Source organism: Akebia trifoliata, chromosome 12, assembly GCF_017979445.1.
Source record: "Akebia trifoliata isolate Shusen 1 chromosome 12, ASM1797944v1, whole genome shotgun sequence".
Lineage (NCBI taxonomy): Eukaryota > Viridiplantae > Streptophyta > Magnoliopsida > Ranunculales > Lardizabalaceae > Akebia > Akebia trifoliata.
The window spans coordinates 7,470,516-7,491,588 of NC_141386.1; the positions used below are offsets into that span (position 1 = coordinate 7,470,516).

General features: G+C 36.7%; 1 protein-coding gene across 2 annotated transcripts; it reads right to left on the bottom strand.

Moving 5' to 3' along the window:
- Positions 1-676: 676 nt before the first annotated feature.
- Positions 677-19,327, bottom strand: LOC147388828 (uncharacterized). 2 transcript variants are annotated; one of them, XM_086419131.1, is made up of 14 exons: positions 19,104-19,327; positions 18,761-18,876; positions 8,827-8,888; positions 8,449-8,536; positions 8,304-8,365; positions 8,118-8,214; positions 7,428-7,883; positions 6,315-7,031; positions 6,077-6,238; positions 5,902-5,994; positions 5,722-5,805; positions 2,317-2,473; positions 2,169-2,217; positions 677-1,402 (listed from the first exon to the last, which is right to left on the bottom strand). In XM_086419131.1, the coding sequence occupies exons 2-14, from the start codon at positions 18,857-18,859 to the stop codon at positions 1,264-1,266; spliced, it is 2,265 nt and encodes a 754-aa protein (XP_086275257.1). In that variant the 5' UTR covers positions 18,860-18,876; positions 19,104-19,327; the 3' UTR covers positions 677-1,263. The 2 variants fall into 2 exon arrangements, with proteins under 2 accessions (XP_086275257.1, XP_086275256.1); XM_086419130.1 differs by having other exon boundaries at positions 18,761-18,879.
- Between the last annotated feature and the right edge of the window lie 1,746 nt (positions 19,328-21,073).

Consider the following 21,073-nt stretch of genomic DNA (forward strand, 5'->3'; position numbering starts at 1 on the left):
TGATTCTTACATTTTAAACAAATGAATTGAGGAAGAAATGGTGGAAAGATATTCATGCTGCCCGCTCTCGCTCCAATATTCGGCTAAAAGCCTAGATAACTATTTCACTGCACTTGTAATTCTCCATATTTTGAAGAAAATTGAGAGAAATAGATCCCATATGTTCACCTTAGGTGTTTGACCCACAGGACCGACTGCAGGTAAAATCAATCCTTGTTCATACATGGGCTTCTCCGATACGGAAAGAGCCACTTCAAATAGGTTCAATGCTCCAACACAAAATACGATAATCCAGTGCATCCCGAGTAGTTTGCCAATCAAATTGAATGAAACCGGTGGTTTCTTGATCATGACTAACTAAAGCTAAAGTTCCACAGGATAGAACCTCCTCAAGGAATGTAAGGTTGGTTTTCGTGAGACCGATCTCTAGCCGCCATCCAAGCACGAATACCTTTGTTTAAAAGAATTATTTCGGTAACTATTTCAATTCCAGCGAGCAAACCTACGTCTGCATACGAACCCAAGAACTAGAGAAGATTGTAACAGGTAAGTAGAAGAATCAAATAGGCAGCAAAAGAATTACTAATGATATCTAAATGAAGACTTGTTCCAAAAGTGAATGTAATTAAATCATTTCAAGAACACCCAAGGAAAAATTCCAGAAACAATAATGATCTAAGAATCAACACAATCAGAACCATATTTATAGATTTATGTTTCATTATCAAGACAAACTCCATTCCCACTGACATAGAACTTCTATAAAATTATGTACTTTTCATGGACCTGAAGCAACCACCACGGTACATATGGTGTGACAGCAACCTAAAAAAAAAAAATACAAAACCCTAAGTGCAGAGGTAGAAAAGTATGACAACAGACTAATACAAAAGATACAAACACCATTGGGTTGGGAGGCTGAAAACATACAATATACCCAATGAATTATATGATAACAACAATAAAATTTACAACACAACCATGACCACGAAAAAATACCTTCGAGAGGTGTCCTTTCCTCTTTTGTCCAAACACTGTCCCCCCAAATCTCTCTCTGCATCACTTCTTTTTTCATTCAACTTCGTACACAATGACTGTTTCAGACTTTTTTTTTACCGTAAAATTGGACAAAGATGTCCCTGGAAAACATTCTGATTCAACAGGGCCATTTCACTTGATCTTCAACTAGAAATAAAATAACTCTTTCCCAGCAGACTGAAAAGCAAGATGCCATGGCATCAGGAAGCCTTTGTTCTCTGTATTCTATCCAAATGGGTTTCCTCCAAGGGAAGAGAAAGAATTCGGGGTAGCAGGTTGTGAATATCTTCCAGCCAGCTGTTGATCTGTACCTACAGAGCCGAATAAAGCTGCCTCACCACCGAAGCCCCCACCTCCTTGATGTCTGCAATGGTTTACAAAATACCATCAGCCAATATTGTTGGAAAATGTTGTAGAACTTTTTTTTAAAATGCAAGTGCAAGATATTTAAAGTAATTTATGGTTTTGAATTCTTCACAACCACCATCTGTCTTTAATAAAATTTGATCTATAAAAAATAAAAATTATGGTTGAGAAAAATCAATGTAATCTTCAACATTCCTGGTAAAGAAGTATTCAAGGGTTAGGGGTAGTGGTAGTAGTAATAATAATAAACCAGGTTGTGCCGGAAATTTGTGGAATGTTACTTAAATCAGGCCTGGGTTGTATGAAATGGACAACCAAAATCAAAATTACCTTGCTGTAAAAAACTGGCCAAGTCTAGGCCATAGTAGTACTAAGTTCCAAAATTACTTTTTTGGTTGTTAGCCGTGATTTAGTTTTTGGGATCCCTGGATTTCACTAGGCTGGTAACTTGTAATCCGAATGCAGGGATTTATGTGCTCTTAGAAGATCAGATTTTATTGGCATAGTAGTCAGTTACTCTTGATTTTCTGTTTTCTTTTCTCATTTGGGGAAGGTTTTAAGTGTGAATCCGGGGGGGGGGGGGGAGGTGGCGTTTGATCCAAAGTCTGCCTCTGTGGTATGCCACTTTGCCGAGTTGGCAGTGGAATGTGTAAAACCACATTCTGATTTTTGGACATTTCATAAAATTCAATGCAATCCAGTGATCAGGAAAAAAAATCGAGAATAAACTAAAAATGAAACAAGAAATAGATAATTATTATTACCCCAAAGCTGGTACGTTACTGGGTGGTACTTGTTGCCCCATGTATGCACCTGAGATTATTGACCAAAGTCAGAAAAACTTAAGGGCCAGTAATATTATGCCACATGAGAAAAAGGAAGAGGAGATAAACGACAAGAAACATGTTTTACTTGGAGGCACTGCGGATGCATAAGATGGTGACTGGGGAGTCATCCAGCGTGGGGAAGGAGTACCATGGCTGGGGGTACCAAGGCTGTAAGTACGCAATAAGCCTGGAGGAGCTGCCATGTTCGGTAGTGCTCCTTGCAAAGATGTCATAGATGGATACTACATTACATGAAACACGGATTACGGTGTGTTAAAAGAAAAATAAATCAGTAGTGAACTAGTGAGAAACTATAAATCAATAGACCTAAATTCAAAGTTCGACCATGCTTGGACTCCCAAGTCAACAGAATCGAAATCAAGCACTTGTGGCCTGAATATCCATAAGAAAGAAGCGACTTTCCAGAGGCCCCGTATGATTAGGTAAACTGGGAGTGATTCAAATATGGCACGTTCTGAATCAAACATGGAAGGTCTAACCAAAAATATATATATCAAATTATCCAGAAGAAACCAATCAAACCTCTTGACTTGATACTTCATCCCAAAACTTACAGTAGCAGTGTTTCAAAAGTCGTACGCCTCATGGCGAGGCGTATGCTTCATGCCTCAAGGCGTATGCCTCAGCAGAAATTAATGAGACTTACGCCTCAAAGATGTAAAGCGTACGCCTCGTGCCTCACACCTCAAGAACAACTGAGGCTTAAGCCTCAGTTTCTTCGGCAGACCCCAATGTTCTGGATCAAAAATTCAAATTTTGTTTCTTGCTTTATTTTACACAAACACACCACCATCCCAACCCATGTCTTTCATTTACTAAAGACTACTAAATAAGAGTGTTTTTTGTCTTCTAAACATAGGTTATCAAGAGATATCTCAAAATAACTCTTTGAAACCCTAAAAACTCCCTACACCGAGATTTCTTCCCAGAGGTTCCAATACTCATCTGATTTCGAATCCGTCAGTTCCTATAACTTTTTTTTACGAAGATTGTGGTCAAATAGAACCAACAAATCAAGGATTTTCTTAGGTTTTTAGATATGTGATTTTTCTATGTTCTTTCTTGAACTTTTTGGCTTTCTTTTTCTTTTTTTCAAAATCTCATATTTCTCTTGTTTTTTTTTTTTTAAATTCTTTTCTAGTTTATAATAGAGTCTAAAAATTCTTTCCTAGGCCTAGACTAGTTGTTTATTTGATGTTTTATACTCTATGAGTGATGATACACTACTACTTCCCTAAATTTTTATTGTTTAATGTTTTATTTGATGCTTGAAGGTTGTTTACTTGTTTTTATATATTTTTAAATTTATTATAATTTATATATATTTTTTATGATTTTTTTTTAAATTAATTGAGGCTTACGCATCGCCTCAAGAATCCAACACACTTCAAGTACGCCTTAGGTACTTTAAAACACTGTACAGTAGTCTTCCATTAATGTAAACTCCAACTGAATATTTATATCGAATAAACTTTTTGTTCCACTTCACCTTTTCTTCTCTTCAAGAATAATGAATCAGAAAGTTCTCTGTACATTGTATACTCATAGTTGTACAAACATGCCTAAGATTTTTGGAAGAATGATTAATTCTTTTCTTTTCTTTTTTTTCTTTTTATTTTTTATGTGTAGAAGAAAATATATTAACAAAAAAATAAATAGGGGAGGTCGAGAAGATCTATTTGCCACAGGGCAAAAGAAACAAAACAAAACACAATTTTAAAAGATCTGATCCTCAAAAAAGAAACACTTAAATTCTTCAAAGGCTTTACTCCAATGAAACGTAGGCCCTAAGATAGAAATGACAACTTACTGAATGGATTGTTATTCCTCCTTCCAAATGGAAAAATTCCAAACAACTTTCCCTAGTTCTAAATCCAAAGAATGCCAACATTAAAAAAGGGTGAAGTAATTAGCTTGAAAAAACTCCATGAACATAGGAAAAAAAAAATGAGACCAGATTGAACAAGTGAGAGAACAATGGATCAAGAGATGATTAATGGATTCATGGCCTTACAGAGGTCCAAACTCATACTCAATGGTCAAAATCCTAAGATGGCTAACCAAATGCTAAAAAAACCACGTTGGATGGTACTTTAGGCTCTCAAATAACTGTAGCTATTTTAATTCAGACCACAAAAGAAGGACAATGGATTCGTAGAATGATTTGAGTTAGAAAATTATGATTTCACGACCAAACCCAGCCATCTTTGTGTGAAATAGATATTGTAATGATAGACATCCGGATGATAAGATTAGCAATTGCCTCGAGCTTCCAATCATTGAAATTCTTTTTAAACCCGAAATCCCAAAAAAACTCAACCCCAGACAAAAAATGAAATTTTGTTTTGAAGCATTCTTTTTAGAAAAACAGAATAAAGATTTGAAGACTGCGACACAAGAAAAGAATTATCATACCAGGGATCCTCCTAAGACCAGTTCTATACCTTTTACCAATTCTGAATGCAATGCTATTACGAAATTCAGAAAGCACCTTCAAAAAAACATTTCCAGACAACATACTCGTATGATAACCTCAAAACCCAACTTTCCCACCCAAAATTGGCTGACCCATTCTTTGCTTAGATAACTCTCCAATCTTCAAAGGCAACCACGAACGACTCCAAATCTCCACAAGCATTTGCCAAGGAGAGCTAAGTTCCACACCTTAATCTTCCCAACACTTTTCTTGATAGGAAAATATGGTGTTCCAATCAACAAGATGGAATTTGCAGGACCCATTTTTTGTTCCATAAGAATTCTTGAAACATTTTTTGATAGGTAAAACAAACTTTGCATTAATGAGAAGGTTGAGATGACCAATCGAGAATTACAAGAAACATAAAGATATCTCTATCCTCTAAACATTTTGTCCGATTAAGCTTCAAAACTCCTAGAGATTGAGAAAATTGCAAGGAAGTACATAGAAATACTTACTACGAATTCATTATTAAACTTAATCCCACGTTGAAAGTGTAAAGACAAACAGTTGTGCTCGTACTCTGCCTTGCAACTAGTAAGCCTGCTCATTTGCTAAACTGCCTGTTGTTGTCCCTATCGTTCCGAATGGCGCATTGCTAGTATTGTTATTCAGAACCAATGACTTAGTTTAACAAGATAAGTAACATTCTTCCTGCCTCTTTTTAAAAAAGTGTCCTCAATGTTAGTCATGTATCCTATGTGCTTAGTTCCTCTCCCTTTTTTGGTACAAGGCCCTAAGATCCTGCAAGGGCTTCATTCCCATCCTTGAAAAGGAACCTCAACCTCTAGGAACCTAATCTCCTACCCACTTTTTTTGATGACTAGATCCCAAAGGGCTTTGATACCATATGAAGCATAGCAAGAAAATATGTTGGAAAGAATTACATTTAGACAACATTAACCTCGGGTGCTCAGCGTATATGCTCAGAAACAAAAGCAAAAGAATCAACTCAAGCAAATAAAAATAAAACTTGAAATAAAATATACATACCGATGGAGCATGAACCATAGTTGGTTCATTGTTGAGATCAAATGGATTCGATGGTTTTGATGGATAAAGATATGTTGGCATTTGCTGCAGCAGAAAATCCACATTCACGAGTTAGTAACTGGTCAAATGTAAATGGTAGCAAATCATTTAAAACAATAATTTATAAGCAGGTGACGGTACCGCTGCAGTAGGATATTGCATCCCAAATCCCATGCCATGGGGTGTACCAGTATGCCAACCAGGAACTGTTGAAAAGGTGGCAGCAAAAAGGTCCTGCAGAGCATTCAGTAAATCTTTATAACTGAAGAGTAATAATTAATGAGACCCAAGAACCAACGTAAGAGAAAATCATTACCACGGGAAGTTCTTTTCTTCCGCTATTTTTCACTTCTGAAAGGGCAGGCTGTGAGGCAACCCCACCAATTGTCTCTTGGGCGGGCTTTGAATCTGCTTGAGATGGCTGTCCTGTTGCAGTCATTTGTCCTTGTGCATTTTGCACGAGTGATGAATTCCATGGCTGCATAAAATATGAGCGAGAACATCCATCACAAGGGCCATAACAATACATAGAATATAATTGTAATGTGACTCACCTGATTATTTGGAGCCCCACCAACTGACACAGTGGACTGTGGAGTAGCAGACTGATTAACAGTAGTAGTGAATAAAGAAGGCTGCTGTTGCTGTATGCTCGGAAACTGCCTTCCATCATTAGCTTTGACAAAGAAATCACCACCACTAATAGGCAACATTGACGTCATGCCCCCAGGTGGGGCCGCTGAACCACCACCACTATTGGGTAAGGTTGACATGTTTCCCACTGGTGTGGCTGCAATACCAACACCAATAGGTATTGTCGAAATGTTGCCTACAACTGCAGCTGGAGCACCACCACCAATGGGTAATATTGACATGTTACTGACTGGTGCATTTGTTGGAGTACCACCACCAATGGACAATGCTGACATGTTGCCTGCAGGTGCAGGTGCTAGAACTGATAATTGAGACAGCATAGATTCCAGTGTGTTCGCATTTGAAGGAGCTGGAGCTGGAGCTGGAACCGAAGCCGGAGCCTGAGCCTGTGATGGGAAATCAAAAGAGGCCCAGTTTCCACCATCAACGGACGGAGTTGTTGCTGTCTGTGTCACAGATTGAGCTGTAGATATTGTTGTCGGTTGTTCTGGCGGCACTACCGTAGCATCAGGAAGTTCAGGATCAGCATTGAAGTCAATCAAGCTTCCTAAGTTCGCCCCTTTAATTTCCACTGAACTACCATCTATGGATCCCAGGCTGCTGGAAGATGCAGTCCTCTGCAATGAAGAACCCTTTGAAGGATAAGTACTTCATATTTTAGAACTGTCAAAGATAACAAAACACAATTAAAACTAAAAGATCAATTAAACAGAACTCAAGTTGCAACAGTTCAGGAACCGGGTGTAATCAAGCTGCACACATTTGGTGCACCAAATATCAAAAGATATCTGAACTAAAAATCTTATCACATAGGTCATCAGAATGAATCCTACAGGTTGATGAAAACCCCTGCCATATCACTGAATGATACATCCATGCATTTCAATAAGCCAAAACTTTTTAACACCATAAACTTTTATGATGCTACAGTGGAGATACTGGGGGATGAAGTCAGGTAGGAGAATTTTCTCCAAAGCACAAAAAATCAGGTTAGAATTCAATAGAAATTCCACCTGTGTACGTGTAGAACCATCAGTAGCCTTCCCACCATTTGCTTTAGGAGGTTCACTAATACGTAGAGGTGGCACATCCTCTCCCAAAATCTCTCTAACAGGGCGTACCATAGGGGGACTGGACACGTCCAAATCCTTTTGACGGTTCGGTGACCTTTCCTCCAACTTAGATTCTCCATCAGGTCTCCTACCATTTCCAAATCTATCATCTCGATGCTTGTAATCTACCACCTCAAAACGTACAGGACTTCTCCTATAATTACCATATCGAGTTTCTTGATCATTTCCAGGACTTCTTCTTTCATCATAATTATATCTGTAATTTCTGTCATCATTTCGTCCACCAAGACCAGACCTTTCACTGTAGCGACGATCATGTGTATCCTCATAAGGTGGGCTCCTAGAACTACCTCGATATGTATCTACCCTTCTGTTTTCATGAGGATCCTCATCACCCTGTATGACACATAGAAGCAACATCATTAATGAACAAAGTTTAACTAGAGATATCCAACAGAACTTAAAAACAATTGCCATCTGGAACTACACTAAGGAGAAATGGGCATGACAAAGTTCACAACCGTCAACTGGTAACAATTAATGCCTTAATATTCAATCTCAGCTTACCATCCAGAGTAAAAGAGAAAAAATGAAGTAATAAATTAATAGATATAAAGAAACTTGGTGTACCATCTTCACTCTTGGAGGCTTGTCAATACTCCTCTCACCAGTATATCTTCTATCAACATAAACATGCCTTATGAAGTCCCGGAGTCTGTCAACATTACTGGAAGAAAATAAAAAATTGAATCACAAATCGCACCCATTAATAAGTTCCTAATTAACGTAGCATAACATGGGATACAAGAAACAAACCTGCTATCAGGTGCAGAATGTCTCTGTGAGTCCCACTCTTTAAAATAAATCTCTCTTGCACGCTGTGACAACAAGAATGAGGGATTAATTGGCAGATTGTAAATAACAATAGCCAGATCATCCATGAAAGGGTGTGAATGTATACCTCATTCCCTCCTCCTTGAAGAGCACTAACTTCTTGTGAAGTAAATTTTGCCATGGACACTGATTTAACACGGTGTGTGAATTCCCGACTGAAATTATTTTGGATGCAATATAAGTCAACGAATCAATTATCTCTTTAATACAATGTCTCAGCTAATATTGAAATGAAAGTGGCCCTATTTATCAGAGTTACTCATCCAAAAGAAACCTGAGTCTCTTCTGCAATTTCACATAGAACCTCATTGTGCATCACAAACCCAATGAAATGAATCAAAGAAGCAAAATGCCTAAAATATTAGACAGGTAATAAAAACATATAACAAAAGACAACAAAGAGATATAACACTATTTATCCTAAGAGAGAGAGATGAGAACTTACTGTATTCCGCTACAGGTTGTGCAAACAAACGTCCAGAAATTTGTGCACACATATTGTGGTCCCTGCATGCCAGAAAAATGACGAGTGTTTAGCTACTAGCTAAAGAAACATTCCAACAACTAGAATCCATGTTGCATGGATCCAAGGACTGGTGTCAAAGTCCAAAAGAGGAGTTAATGTTAGATGGGACAAACCTTGAAAATAGGATTCATTGACTCTGCATTTTATCTAAATAATTTAGATCGAACTAATGATTTTTACACAATAGTGAGGATAATAATGGATAATGTGATATATTGTAACAAGTAAAGAAAGTGCTACTAAGTATGTCACAATAAGAAATAAAAAAGAAAAGGGGAAAGGTGCAACGCCCCCACAGCAGGAAGAAGCAGTTGTCATTTGAAAAGAAATGCTCCCACCCTAGAAGGGTGCCCTCACTCTCCTGGCAAAATGCTTCAAAAGAATAACGTCTCACGGGACCTTTGGTTTCTTTGATTATGCTCTTCTCAGTGTGATGACATGTAAATCGTTGATGATAAGATGCCGAAAGAATTGTATTCCCTCCCGTTTGTCTAATTAGCGAGAGTGGATTATGAATCCGCCGTTCCCTTGCTAGTGGGGTCACCCGTTCCAGATCATGTCATGTGAACCCCCTAGTGGTCAATCTCCTCCTATCCCCAAACGCATCCAGTGGCCCTATTTGAGAGTGGTCAATCTCCTCCTGTCTCCAAACCCCCTAGCTACACTAGAGTCCATGCAATATAAGCTAGATCCATGAACTCAAAAAAGGTCATAGAACTGAATTTCGAAATGAACCTAGTCATTCAAACTATGAAGCATGGAATACAAGGAACAGGTGAGCAATATGGTAATCCTGCAAAAAAACCTTCACCTTTGACAACATGTCCACCCAATTAGTGGAACTGTCAAAGTATATCCATGGAAGAACAAAGATTTCTACACCCATAAGCAGTTTAACACAAGCTACTCTACCAACAAAGAGGGAGTACAAAAAATGTAAGCAACTGCAGCATAGATTAGATCATTTAGTGGACTATTTGTTGCAGTACATCAGGGCACAGTAGGATAACCTAAAGTGGGTATCTTCATGACAGCATAGTATAAAGTATCATTTGATACACCTCAATATGTCCCCATATTTTATGTATAGAGATCATATCGAGAATAAAAAATTTAGAAGTGAGTCAATAAAAAATATAGGGCAAGGCATATCAAAAGTACAGCAATTAGGTAAATAATAAGACGTAAATTGTCACACAATTCCTTTAAATAGTTACGAGTCATTTTTCTTTACACAGAACATAGCATAATGACCAAGGAGAGGATGGTATGGATGATGCATACCGAGCAAAACAAGAACGTATGACCAATGCATATAGAGTAATGCAGAGGCATATCAACAAGGCATACCAAGTAATGGTATTCATTGAAGATACATCCATACAAAGGGGTCTCAGCAAGAATCGTTAGAATGACAAAGCAGAGATAGGAATATGTGAAGTCAGGATGTATCATATACTTCCAAACTGCTCTCGTTCCAATTAAAGGTAGAAAAGGAGAGTAATATATTACATATTCTCCAATTCAAGAGCTTACACCCTTTAGCCATTTCTAAAAAGCATGATAACTTCACTAACACTTCCCAAAATGTAGGAATCAGAACAAAAAAGTACAAATTGAAGGATTTCAGCAATTAAGTTGAATACCTAAGAAAACTGACCTTAACAGTGTAACCTAATTTCATTTATGCAGGCTATCACATCAATAAATCAAGATAAATTGAATAAAGATAAAACAACCAAAAAGTGGATCAACCAAACAATAAACATTCAAATGGGGGCACTCAGCTCAATCAATACAAGTAATCCTTCATTCCTCAAGTGACTAGGCCACTATCAACATAGAAGTACTCTCATTCCCATCAACTTTCACGAAACTGTTCTAACCAAAAGTCATACATCTAGAACTTGTAAACAGACAAAACTAAGACCACTTCATACTTTTTCTTTTTTCCTTTTTTTGGTGGGTAGCTGGAGTCGAATCAACGATCTCAACGTTGCCAGACCACTTCATGGTTGCTTGGACTTGATAAACGACATGCACTTCTCCTTGCCCAATAAACTATTTGGGAGTCCGTACTTGCAGCATAGACACATGTCCACATATAGCCCACCTGCATACCAGAACCTCTAATTCTGCTTCCATTGATCCACCTTATCAAATTCAGCATAAAAAAATCCCAAGCTGATTTTTTTTTTTTTTTTTTTTGGAGTCCACCAGGAATAATACTGATGGACCTAGATTCCTTTGCAGCTTTCTATGCAAGTTGAGAGTTACAAAATTGTTTTCAATCTCAATCTTGATAAACAAACTCATTAGGCACAAAACTGCATGTAATTTATTGTTGCATTTCTGGATACGATTGGTTACTATAGGATAACACTTGAGATGTTTGATCTCCTTGGTGGTATGGGACATCCTAAAAAAGATCACTTGTGATATCTGAAAAATTCCTTCTATCTTTTATGGAAAATAAACAATTGTATGTAAAGACAATTTCTGTATAGTGTAGAAATGTTTGAGGTCCACATTGTATTGTTTGATAGGCTAAGAAGTGGGGAGTTTCTATTGGACTTGTTAGTGATCATTGAAAGTTTATAGTCATCAAACCATGGATCAACGTATTTTGGGTCTTGGTTAACGACCAACAAAAGATGGATAAATGGTTACCCAAGTGTGATATGCTAGACTGGTCATAGAATCAGAAAATAATGATGGAATTCCATACTGGAAGTTAAATACAGGAACATCGATTCGTCATAGCCGAGGCAGTTATGACGTGTTCATCAAGCTCTTTTCGATTACATCACGGCATTCTTATTATGTATATTCTTTAATGTTTTGTGTTTGCTTCGAATGGATATGTATAGAACTGATAGTTTGTTGACTTTATTATTTTCTCTTGTTCATCATGTTCATAGTGTAAATCAAAATTTTTACTCAAAATCCAGCATATTCTATAAATGTTTAACATGATTAATCATGCATGATATGGCTACATATTTACAATTTCATTTCTACTGGATGACTTCCTTATTACTCACCCCTTCCACCTTCAATTGCAAGTAATTATGTGGTGCAAAGGAATTAAAGAATTTAGTTGAGAGATAGCAAGCACCACTAGCAACAAGGCTTGGACATGGTAATAATGAATTGGCTCAATTTGCCTGACCCAGCTTATTGACACAATAAGTATCCATATTTCTTGTTTACTTACATAGGTTAACAGTTTTTCATAGCATTTTTCATTATTATTTGTATAATTTAGAATTTGTTGGATTATTGATTATCACTGTATTGTAAAATATCTCACACTTCAAGATCTCAACACAAAATCCTAGGGATTCGTGCTGGGATTTTGGGGTGTGACAACAACCATCCATCTTTATTCCTATGGAGAACATCCTCCTCAAACTCTCCATCTCTAAGGATAATAGACCCAAGGCAAAAATGTCAGTTTTACAGTATTTTTTTATTATAAATTTTTACAAAAGTCATTACTAAAATTGCACTCTATACACTCGACTTTTATTCTAATTATTATTGTTGGAAATATGTTTCTGTTATACACGAACAGCCAGGCTGTTCATGTGTGTGTGTTTGTGTGACAGCCCTAGGGCTTTAGTAACTCGTGTGGGCTATTTATATAATGGGGCCCACCTTATGTATATATGTGCGCCCCACATATTTTTTATTAGTTATGTTTAATAAATAAAAAGGAAGCTGAACTATATAGCTGTTGGTTTGCTCGACTCTCTCTCCATCTCTCTAATCTTCTTCTTCTCTCTTTCTCCTCCACTACTTGATCTAGGAGTTTGGTGTTTTACTTGATATCAGAGCAGAGTTTTTTTTTCCTTCTCTCCTATTTTTTTTTAAGTTTTAAACCCTTATTTCTGTAGTTGAACTTTTTTTCTGCAGTTTTGGGGTGAAAAAAACTTCGGTTTGTTGTGGTGTTTCAAGATAAACCATAGATGTGTATCTAGGGCGTGGTTGTGTGCGTGTGGTTGGTTGTAACTAAGTTTTAGGGCTGCATGATGCTATTTTCCTGCCATCTTAGAAAGTTTAATTGCTATGAGTGGTGTCTAGGTCAGTTTTATTATTTTTCTTTTTGGCCAAATTGGGCTTTTGATTTACCCAAAACTGGTGGAGTTTTGACGCCTCCTCCCTTTGTCACCCCTCTCTTAGGTGTCTTTTACGCCGGTTGCTTTCTCCCTCGTTTGTGTGTTTGCTCTTTTTCGTGGTTGTTCTAATGGATGAACGTAGCTCTTCAACTAATGATTTCGCCAAATAAATTACTTCAATAAGCTTGAATGGAAATAGCTACCATTCTTAGTCCCATGCTATCAAGGTGTTCATACGAGCCAAGAACAAAGTGAAACACCTTGTTGAAGATCCTCCTCCTGAGGATTCAATGAACTATGAAGATTAGTGGAGTGAAAATTCGTTGGATATAACCTAGCTTTGGTTAAGCATGGAACCATATGTGGCTTCCAATGTCCAACTCTTGATACTACAAAGAAGATATGGAGCTCTCTTGTAGAGATGTACAATCAATAGAGTAATGTGACTAGGGTGCTTGAGATTGGTTGAACACACATTTACTTCCAAACAGGGTGATAAACCCCTAAATGAACGTTAAAGCAATCTAAAAAGTATGTGGGAAGAGTTACTACTCTATCAACCTTTGAGCACTGATTTGGAAGTTCAACGACGCCAACGGGAAGAGTTCCAAGTTGCATTATGGTTGTCCAGTCTTAACTCAGAGTACAATGTCTTCAAGGATCAGATTCTGACTGGTGAACGACTTTTTACTGTAGCGAATGCATATTCTCACCTTCAAAGGGCCTCTCGTTCGCACTCAGCTCCATTTCTTAAGAAGTCATCTACCTTAATCACCAGTGATGGTATTCGTGGGACTCCTCGCAATTGACATGTTGTTGCTCGTGGTGATAATCGTAGTGGTCATCGTGGTGGACTCGTGGGGGTCGTCGTAGTCGTACTGTTTTTGGCCGTGGTACTGATAGGTCAAATTGGAAATGCAACTGTGGTAAGACAGGGCATACTGAGGATTATCGTTGGGACAAATGTGGACATCCTGACTATGCCCACAATGCATCTGCTGATACATCCTCCGCATTTGTCACTCAACCATCTGCTTCTAGACACCTGGTTACTGATTTTGTCTCAGGGCAATCTTACTGCTCAACTTAGTCAAATCCTTCAGAAGTTGTCTGATCTACCCTCTCCTTCATATGTTCACATAGCAACTACGATCAATACGGGTAATTCTACTTGTGTAGTTGCTTGATCACTTTCATCTTCCTAGGTTATTGACTCTGATGCTAGTGCTCACATATCTAGTATCTCCTCCCTCTTTTCTAATTTTCACTCATCTAGATCTCCTATTGTTTTAGCTAATGGTTCTTCTCACCCTGGCCTTAGCACTAGTGATCTTCACCCTAACAATTCCATGACTCACTTCTTGTTTATTTGTTCCTGAATTTTCTTTTAATCTTCTATTTGTAAGTCAACTAACAAAATCACTAAAGTATTCTATAACATTTTCTCCTACCTCTTGTGTTTTTCAGGACCTCAAGAAAAAGGTGATTGGTTTGGGGCATGAACAAAATGGGCTATATTTTCTAGATTGTGATAAGCCAATTCTTGCTTTGAGCAAAAGTTGCGTCAAGTTGTTCCCACATTGAGTCCTATTTTAGTATTAGAATGTGAGGCTTGTTAATTAGGCAAGTATAACCGTAGTAGTTTTTCTTCTAGTCTAGAGAGTCATCAGTTGAGTCCTTTTGATGTAGTATATTCGAACATTTAGGGTCCTGCAAGAATAAAAAGTACTAATTTTTCTTATTTTGTCATTTTTGTGGATGATTAATGAGTCCTATTCTAATGAGATATTTGTTCAATTTGAACATCGTGTTAAAAAATTTTGTTCTGGCAATGTCCTTGAATATACCCAAAATTGTATGTCTGATTTTTTGCATAGACCATGGTATTATCCATCAAACTACCTGTCCGCATACCTCCCAACATAATGGCATCATTGAGCGTAAACTTCGTCATATTTTAAATGTGACTTGCACCTTATCGTTTAACATGTCTGTTCTTAAACCTTATTGGGCCGATGGCGTTCTTACTACTTATTCTCATTAACCAAGTTCCCACACCTATTTTGGGTAGTTAGACACCCTTCTCTTTGTTATATCCTAAGGTTAAGTCATTTCCTCTTGTTCCACATGTCTTTGGGTGTGTGTCCTTCGCCCACATTCTTGGGACTGGTCATGATAAGTTATCTCCTCGTGCTATTTAGTGTCTTATTGGGTTATCCCAGGACTCAAAAAGGCTATCGTTGTTATGATCCTTTAAGGCGTCGATATTAGAGTAGTGTTGATGTCACCTTTTTTTAGTCAACATATTTTTTCTCCACTTTAGGTCGTTAGTTCGATTCTAATATGGTTCATTCTCGTCAGGGAGAGTTAGTTTTGCCTATTGTTCCTCTTCCAATGTCTTCTCCTCCTTGTTTGCAGGTTCATCAGCACTCTCAGCATCGCCGTTGTATCTTACAATCTAGCCGTAGCCAAACTATCACCTGAATCTCCTAAGGACCATCCACCTCTGACGATAACACCTTCCTCTCCTCCACGCTACCTATTGCATTGCAGAAAGGTATTCGTTCCTACACTAACCATCCTATTTCTAATTTTGTATCTTTCCATCATCTTTCATCTATTTTTCATTCCTTCGCATTTTTATTGTCCACTCTTTTTGTTCCTAGTACTTATCGATAGGTTATGTCTTCTTCTAGATAGAAACTTGCTATGGACGACGAGATGCATACCCTTTATCAGAATCAGACATGGGACCTCACCACACCCTCCAAGAAGACCTTTGTTGGTTGTTGTTGGGTATAAACGGTAAAATATCAACCTAATTGCTCGATTGATCACCTTAAGACTCGATTGGTGGCTAAAGGGTATACAGAGACTTATAGTGTGGATTATTGTGAAACCCTTTCACCTATTGCTCACATCAACTCCATTAGAATTTTTCTATCTGTCACATTAAGTTCTAACTGGCCATTTTACTGACTAAACATCAAAAATACATTTCTTCATGGAGATTTACAGGAATGTATATAGATTAGCCCCAAAGTTATGTAGTTGAAGGGAAAGAAAATCTTGTGTAGGCTGAAGAAGGTGTATGGACTGAAACAATCCACACGTGTTTGGTTTGACAAATTTAGTTATGTGGTGCTTTGGTATGAGTTTCAGCTTTCCACCTCTGATCATTCTGTATTTACATGACATTCTACCTCAGGTATTATCATTCTCATTGTGTATGTGGATGACATTATTGTCACTAGAAACAACTCTGTTGGTATTGCCTAGTTGCAAACTCATTTGGGTACAAAAAACTTGGGCCTCCTTCGTAATTTCCTTGGGATTAAGGTTGCAAGTTCCAATGATGGACTCACTCTGTGTCAACACAAGTATGTGCTGGACTTATTATTTGAGACAGGCACTCTAGAATTTCGTCCAGTTGATATTCCCATTCTGTCAAGTTTGATGTTGAACAGGGGAAAGTCTTTTAGGACACTGGGAGGTACAGGTGGTTAATTGCAAGTTCCTATGATATTGTTTATGTTGTGGGAGTGGATAGTCAGTTTATGCATGCCCTCAACAACCTCATTGGGAAGATATCTGCCATATTCCATGCTATCTGAAGGGTGTTTATGGAAAGGGTCTCTTGTACCGTCCTTCATTTTGCTTGATTGTTTCTGAATGCTCTGATGCTGACTGAGCCAAGAGTCGTTCTGATCGTCGCTCTACCTCGTGTTATTGCACATTTGTTGGTGGAAATCTTGTTACTTGGTGTAGTAAAAAGCAAAACGTTGTGGCTCGCTCTAGTGTTGAAGGTGAATATCATAGATTCATTATCTTATTCGTGACATAGGTGTTGATGCTCCATTACCTATGCAGATGTATTGTGACAACTAGACTGCCATTTTTATTGCCAGCAATCCTGTCTTTCATGAGCATATAAAGCATATCAAAATTGATTGTCACTTTGTTAGGGATTTACTCATGCGTAAATAGATCGTCGCACTCTATGTGAAGTCAAGTGATCAATTGTCTGATTTTTTCACTAAGCCCTTATCTTGGGTACATTTTTCTTCTTTATGTACCAAGCTGGGCATTTTTTATATGTATGCTTCAACTTGAGGGGGAGTGTTAGAAATTTGTTTATGTTATACAAGAACAGCTAGGTTGTTCATGTGTGCGTGTTTGTGTGACAACCCTAGGGCTTTAGTAACTCGTGTGGGCTATTTGTATAATGGGGCCCACCTTATGTTATGTATGTGGGCCCCACATACTTTTTGTTAGTTATGTTCAATAAATAAAGAGGAGATGACAAACTATATAGCTGCTGGAGTGTTTGGCTCTCTCTCCATCTCTCTAATCTTCTTCTTCTCCTCTTTTTCTCCTCTACTTGGTCTAGGAGTTTGGTTTTTTAGTATTAGTATCATAAAGTCCTTTGGGCTCCAAAGCAACTCTCTAGAGTGATGATTTTGGGTCAACTCCTTCACTACTCTCATCAATCAATATTACATCAATTGCAAATAACATACATAAAGAGACCTGCTCTTGAACCTGAACAGTTACTTCCTCTATGACTAAAGCAAGCAAATATAAGATCAGAAAAAATCATTAATATAAACCAACTACAACTGGGAACTCGATTGTCCGCTCCCCATTGGTTTTTAACTTAGCCATAACACTCTCATACATGTCCTTAATTGCATTTACATTTTTTTTTTTTGAGACTTTTCTTTTTTAATACCCACCTAATTAACTCTTACAGTACTTTGTCTAAGTCAACAAAAATCATTTGTACATTCTTCCTTTCATCAATAGTATACCATTTGCCAAACTAGAAAAATTGCCCTAATGTGATTCACAAGTTTGGTGCCTCAATAGTAAATGCAGTTTTGTTCTTTGTTATTATGTACAAGCACTACAATACTTTTTCTACATACGCATCTAGCATGTTTTTAGTCTTCAAAATATCATTGAACAACTTAATTATGGAATAGAAGCAAATTACCTAAATATTTTTTTATATCTTATAGTCTTAAAACCAACAATCTGAATGATGATTCAATTCAAATACTAAAGCTTATAATATTACGACCTGATTTGATCTAACATCATTAGCGTCATATATTGTCAACTTCCTAAAGTCACATCTTTCAACCAACGTTGAAATGTTTTTATCCGAAAAGGAATGAATTTTTCAAAAGAGCTCCAACATGTTTGCCCGAGGTTACCTAGTTCGTCATATGGATCAATTGATTTGTCCATGAACTAGTACACATCATGGAGAAGCAAGATAGCAAGACTTGTTCACTCTTAATTGTTTTATCTATAAATACTTTCTTTTACACGAAATGGAAATATGAGAAAGTGGAAATTGAATCATCCTATTTGTTGGCAGAAATTTGGTCTTTTAAAAGATCAATATTTGCTAAGAATTAACTGTTTTAGAGAGAGATTTATTATAATAGAAATAATGCATTTTCTCAAGCTGCCCAATGAACCAGGTTCATCCTGCACATAGAGAACAGGACTTATGGAGCTCGCAACCCATATTTTTATGCCAATGGACTGAAAACAGAATTTGGTGACAATTCAAGATATAATAATCTCTCTCATAATGCAATAAACAATTGTCGAACATGCATAATTCCAGATATATTCCTTCTCATAATACACTGAACAAAATTATAAATACAAAAAAATGTGCTTGAAATACAAAACGAATAGCGAAACAGAAAACATACCAAACTGCTACAATTGATACATCTCCGATTCGCCTGTAGTTTCAAAAGCCCTCGAATGATCTTCTCGTTTTTCTCATCTTCCTTGATCCGATTCGCCATTTTCGTCACAGATTCTCCTACTTCTCACCCAAATAACCATCAAAAAATAATAATTCAAGATCAACACCACGAACATCAACCAAACAAAGAATTTCAATACAAATTGTAGAATCCACATCGAAAGAAACGGTTTAAACACTAGATCCAGGAATCTAACGTATCAAAATCATATAAAATCATAACTGATCTGCAAACCCTAGATAATTTCGATGGAGAAGAACCCGATAAGGGAAGAAGAACTGACCTGATTCAGCTGCTTAAAGAAATTCCACTTCTGAATCTTAGCTGATGCTGAAGAAATCCAGTAGTGATGATGATGAAATCGAATATGGATCGAATGGGGGCATGAATTTGCAGAGATTTGCAGACTTTTTTTAGGGTTTGGTGACCATCTGTACAGCGAAGCCCCCACTTTTCCAGAGAGAGAGAGAGAGAGGGTTTTTTCTGGCTGTGGTCCAACACATGAAACGTAGCCGGTTTTGACGGTTTAAGACCGGGCATCGTCGGTCTGAATTTGGAATTATTGATTACTTGAAATTACAAAAATGACCTTTTGGAAGTGTGGAAGACAGGTGATAAAGGAAAAAAATGCTCACATGACTATTTTAAGTCACTGCATTTCACACTGCGAAAAGCATTTATACTTTCCTCAAGATACGATTAAAAAGTATCAATGGTTCTATGTGCACTATTTGTCCACGTGACGCAGTGTCTTGGATAGTCACAGCAGCAAATGTGTTTGGTGGAGTTGATTAATTACCCTTCGATTTCTATACCCTACACCCTTTATATATAAAGAGGAAATTCCTATCGGCTCTTCATTATTTTTTTTTGGCTTCATATTTTAAAAAATAAAAATTACTTTCATTAAACCTATATCCGGATCTGATCTTATCAAATTAATAAATTCGGGTCGGATAATTTATAATCATTATAAAGTAATTTGTTAAAAAATATGATTTAAATGTGATTAGAACTCAAGAACTTTCCCATTTTGAAAAAAAATATTGACCACTACCCCTAACTTATTTATTGATGAATTATAGATTAAAAATATAATATACAACATATAAAATAATATATCATTCGAATATAAGCGGGTATAGGGATGGGCCCGTATCTGACTCAGTTCAAGGGCCATCAACCAATATCCGACCCATATTTTAATTCGGATATATTTCAAGAAATAAAATTCGCTAAAAATCGAATTCGGATCACTCGGATTTCAGATAAAACCCAACCCATTTTAAGCCCTACAGTTGAAGAAGACATGTCTTCTTGCTGCAAATCGAAGAAAGACATGGCCCTTCAACCCTCTCTTTGCATCTCACATGTGAAGGATTTTGTTGCCCAGAGATTGAAGATGATAGATTTTGGAAGAAAAATATAATTTAAGGTTTGAAGATGACTAATTTTGAGGGGGAAAGTTAGAAATTCTTATTGTTTGTTGTGAAAATCATTTTTCAATCATCGTTAACTTTCGATTAATCAAATTTTGTTTCAGGTAACTCTTAATTCTATTTTTATTAGGATTTTATTTTCATTATTAGTTTCTCTATCTATTTTCAGTATCCATCTTTTACACAGAATTTAAGTGATAATTTTTAAGGTAGGTTAGGGTTCCAATGATACTAAGTTGTGGAGATTGGATTTAGTTTTAGAGAATTTTAATCTCAATTTTTGAATTAATTAGTTTTTACAAATTTTCGAGTTCTCGCGGAATGATTCAATAGATTTGAATGGAATTGAATTTCTTAAAAATGATTTCAGTCAACATTGATCCATCATGTCGATACATTATCAATTAGAGAAGTTTTGTTTCTGTTCATTTCTCCCCACACCTACATAAACAAAAATGATTTAAATTTCTCATTTGCTTAATTTTTATTATTATTTCATTTATTAATCCATTTGAGTTTTGGGTTATGCTCAAATTTATGGGTTTTTAAATACGAGAAAGTAGAATTTTGATTTTAAATGATATATTACTTTGTAAACTATGGGAATTTGTAGTTAGTTTATATTACATTTTTGTTTCAAATTATTTGATTGAAGTTTTAGAGTTTCGTCGATGATAGATTACTCTACAAAACTAGGAAATTTAAATTAGTTTTGGTTTATTATTATTATTTTTAAAAATTGGTGGGTATACGTATATCTTTGTTTGTAACAATAATACCATGTCAGAGAATTTGGAAAGGCAACTTTTAAGTA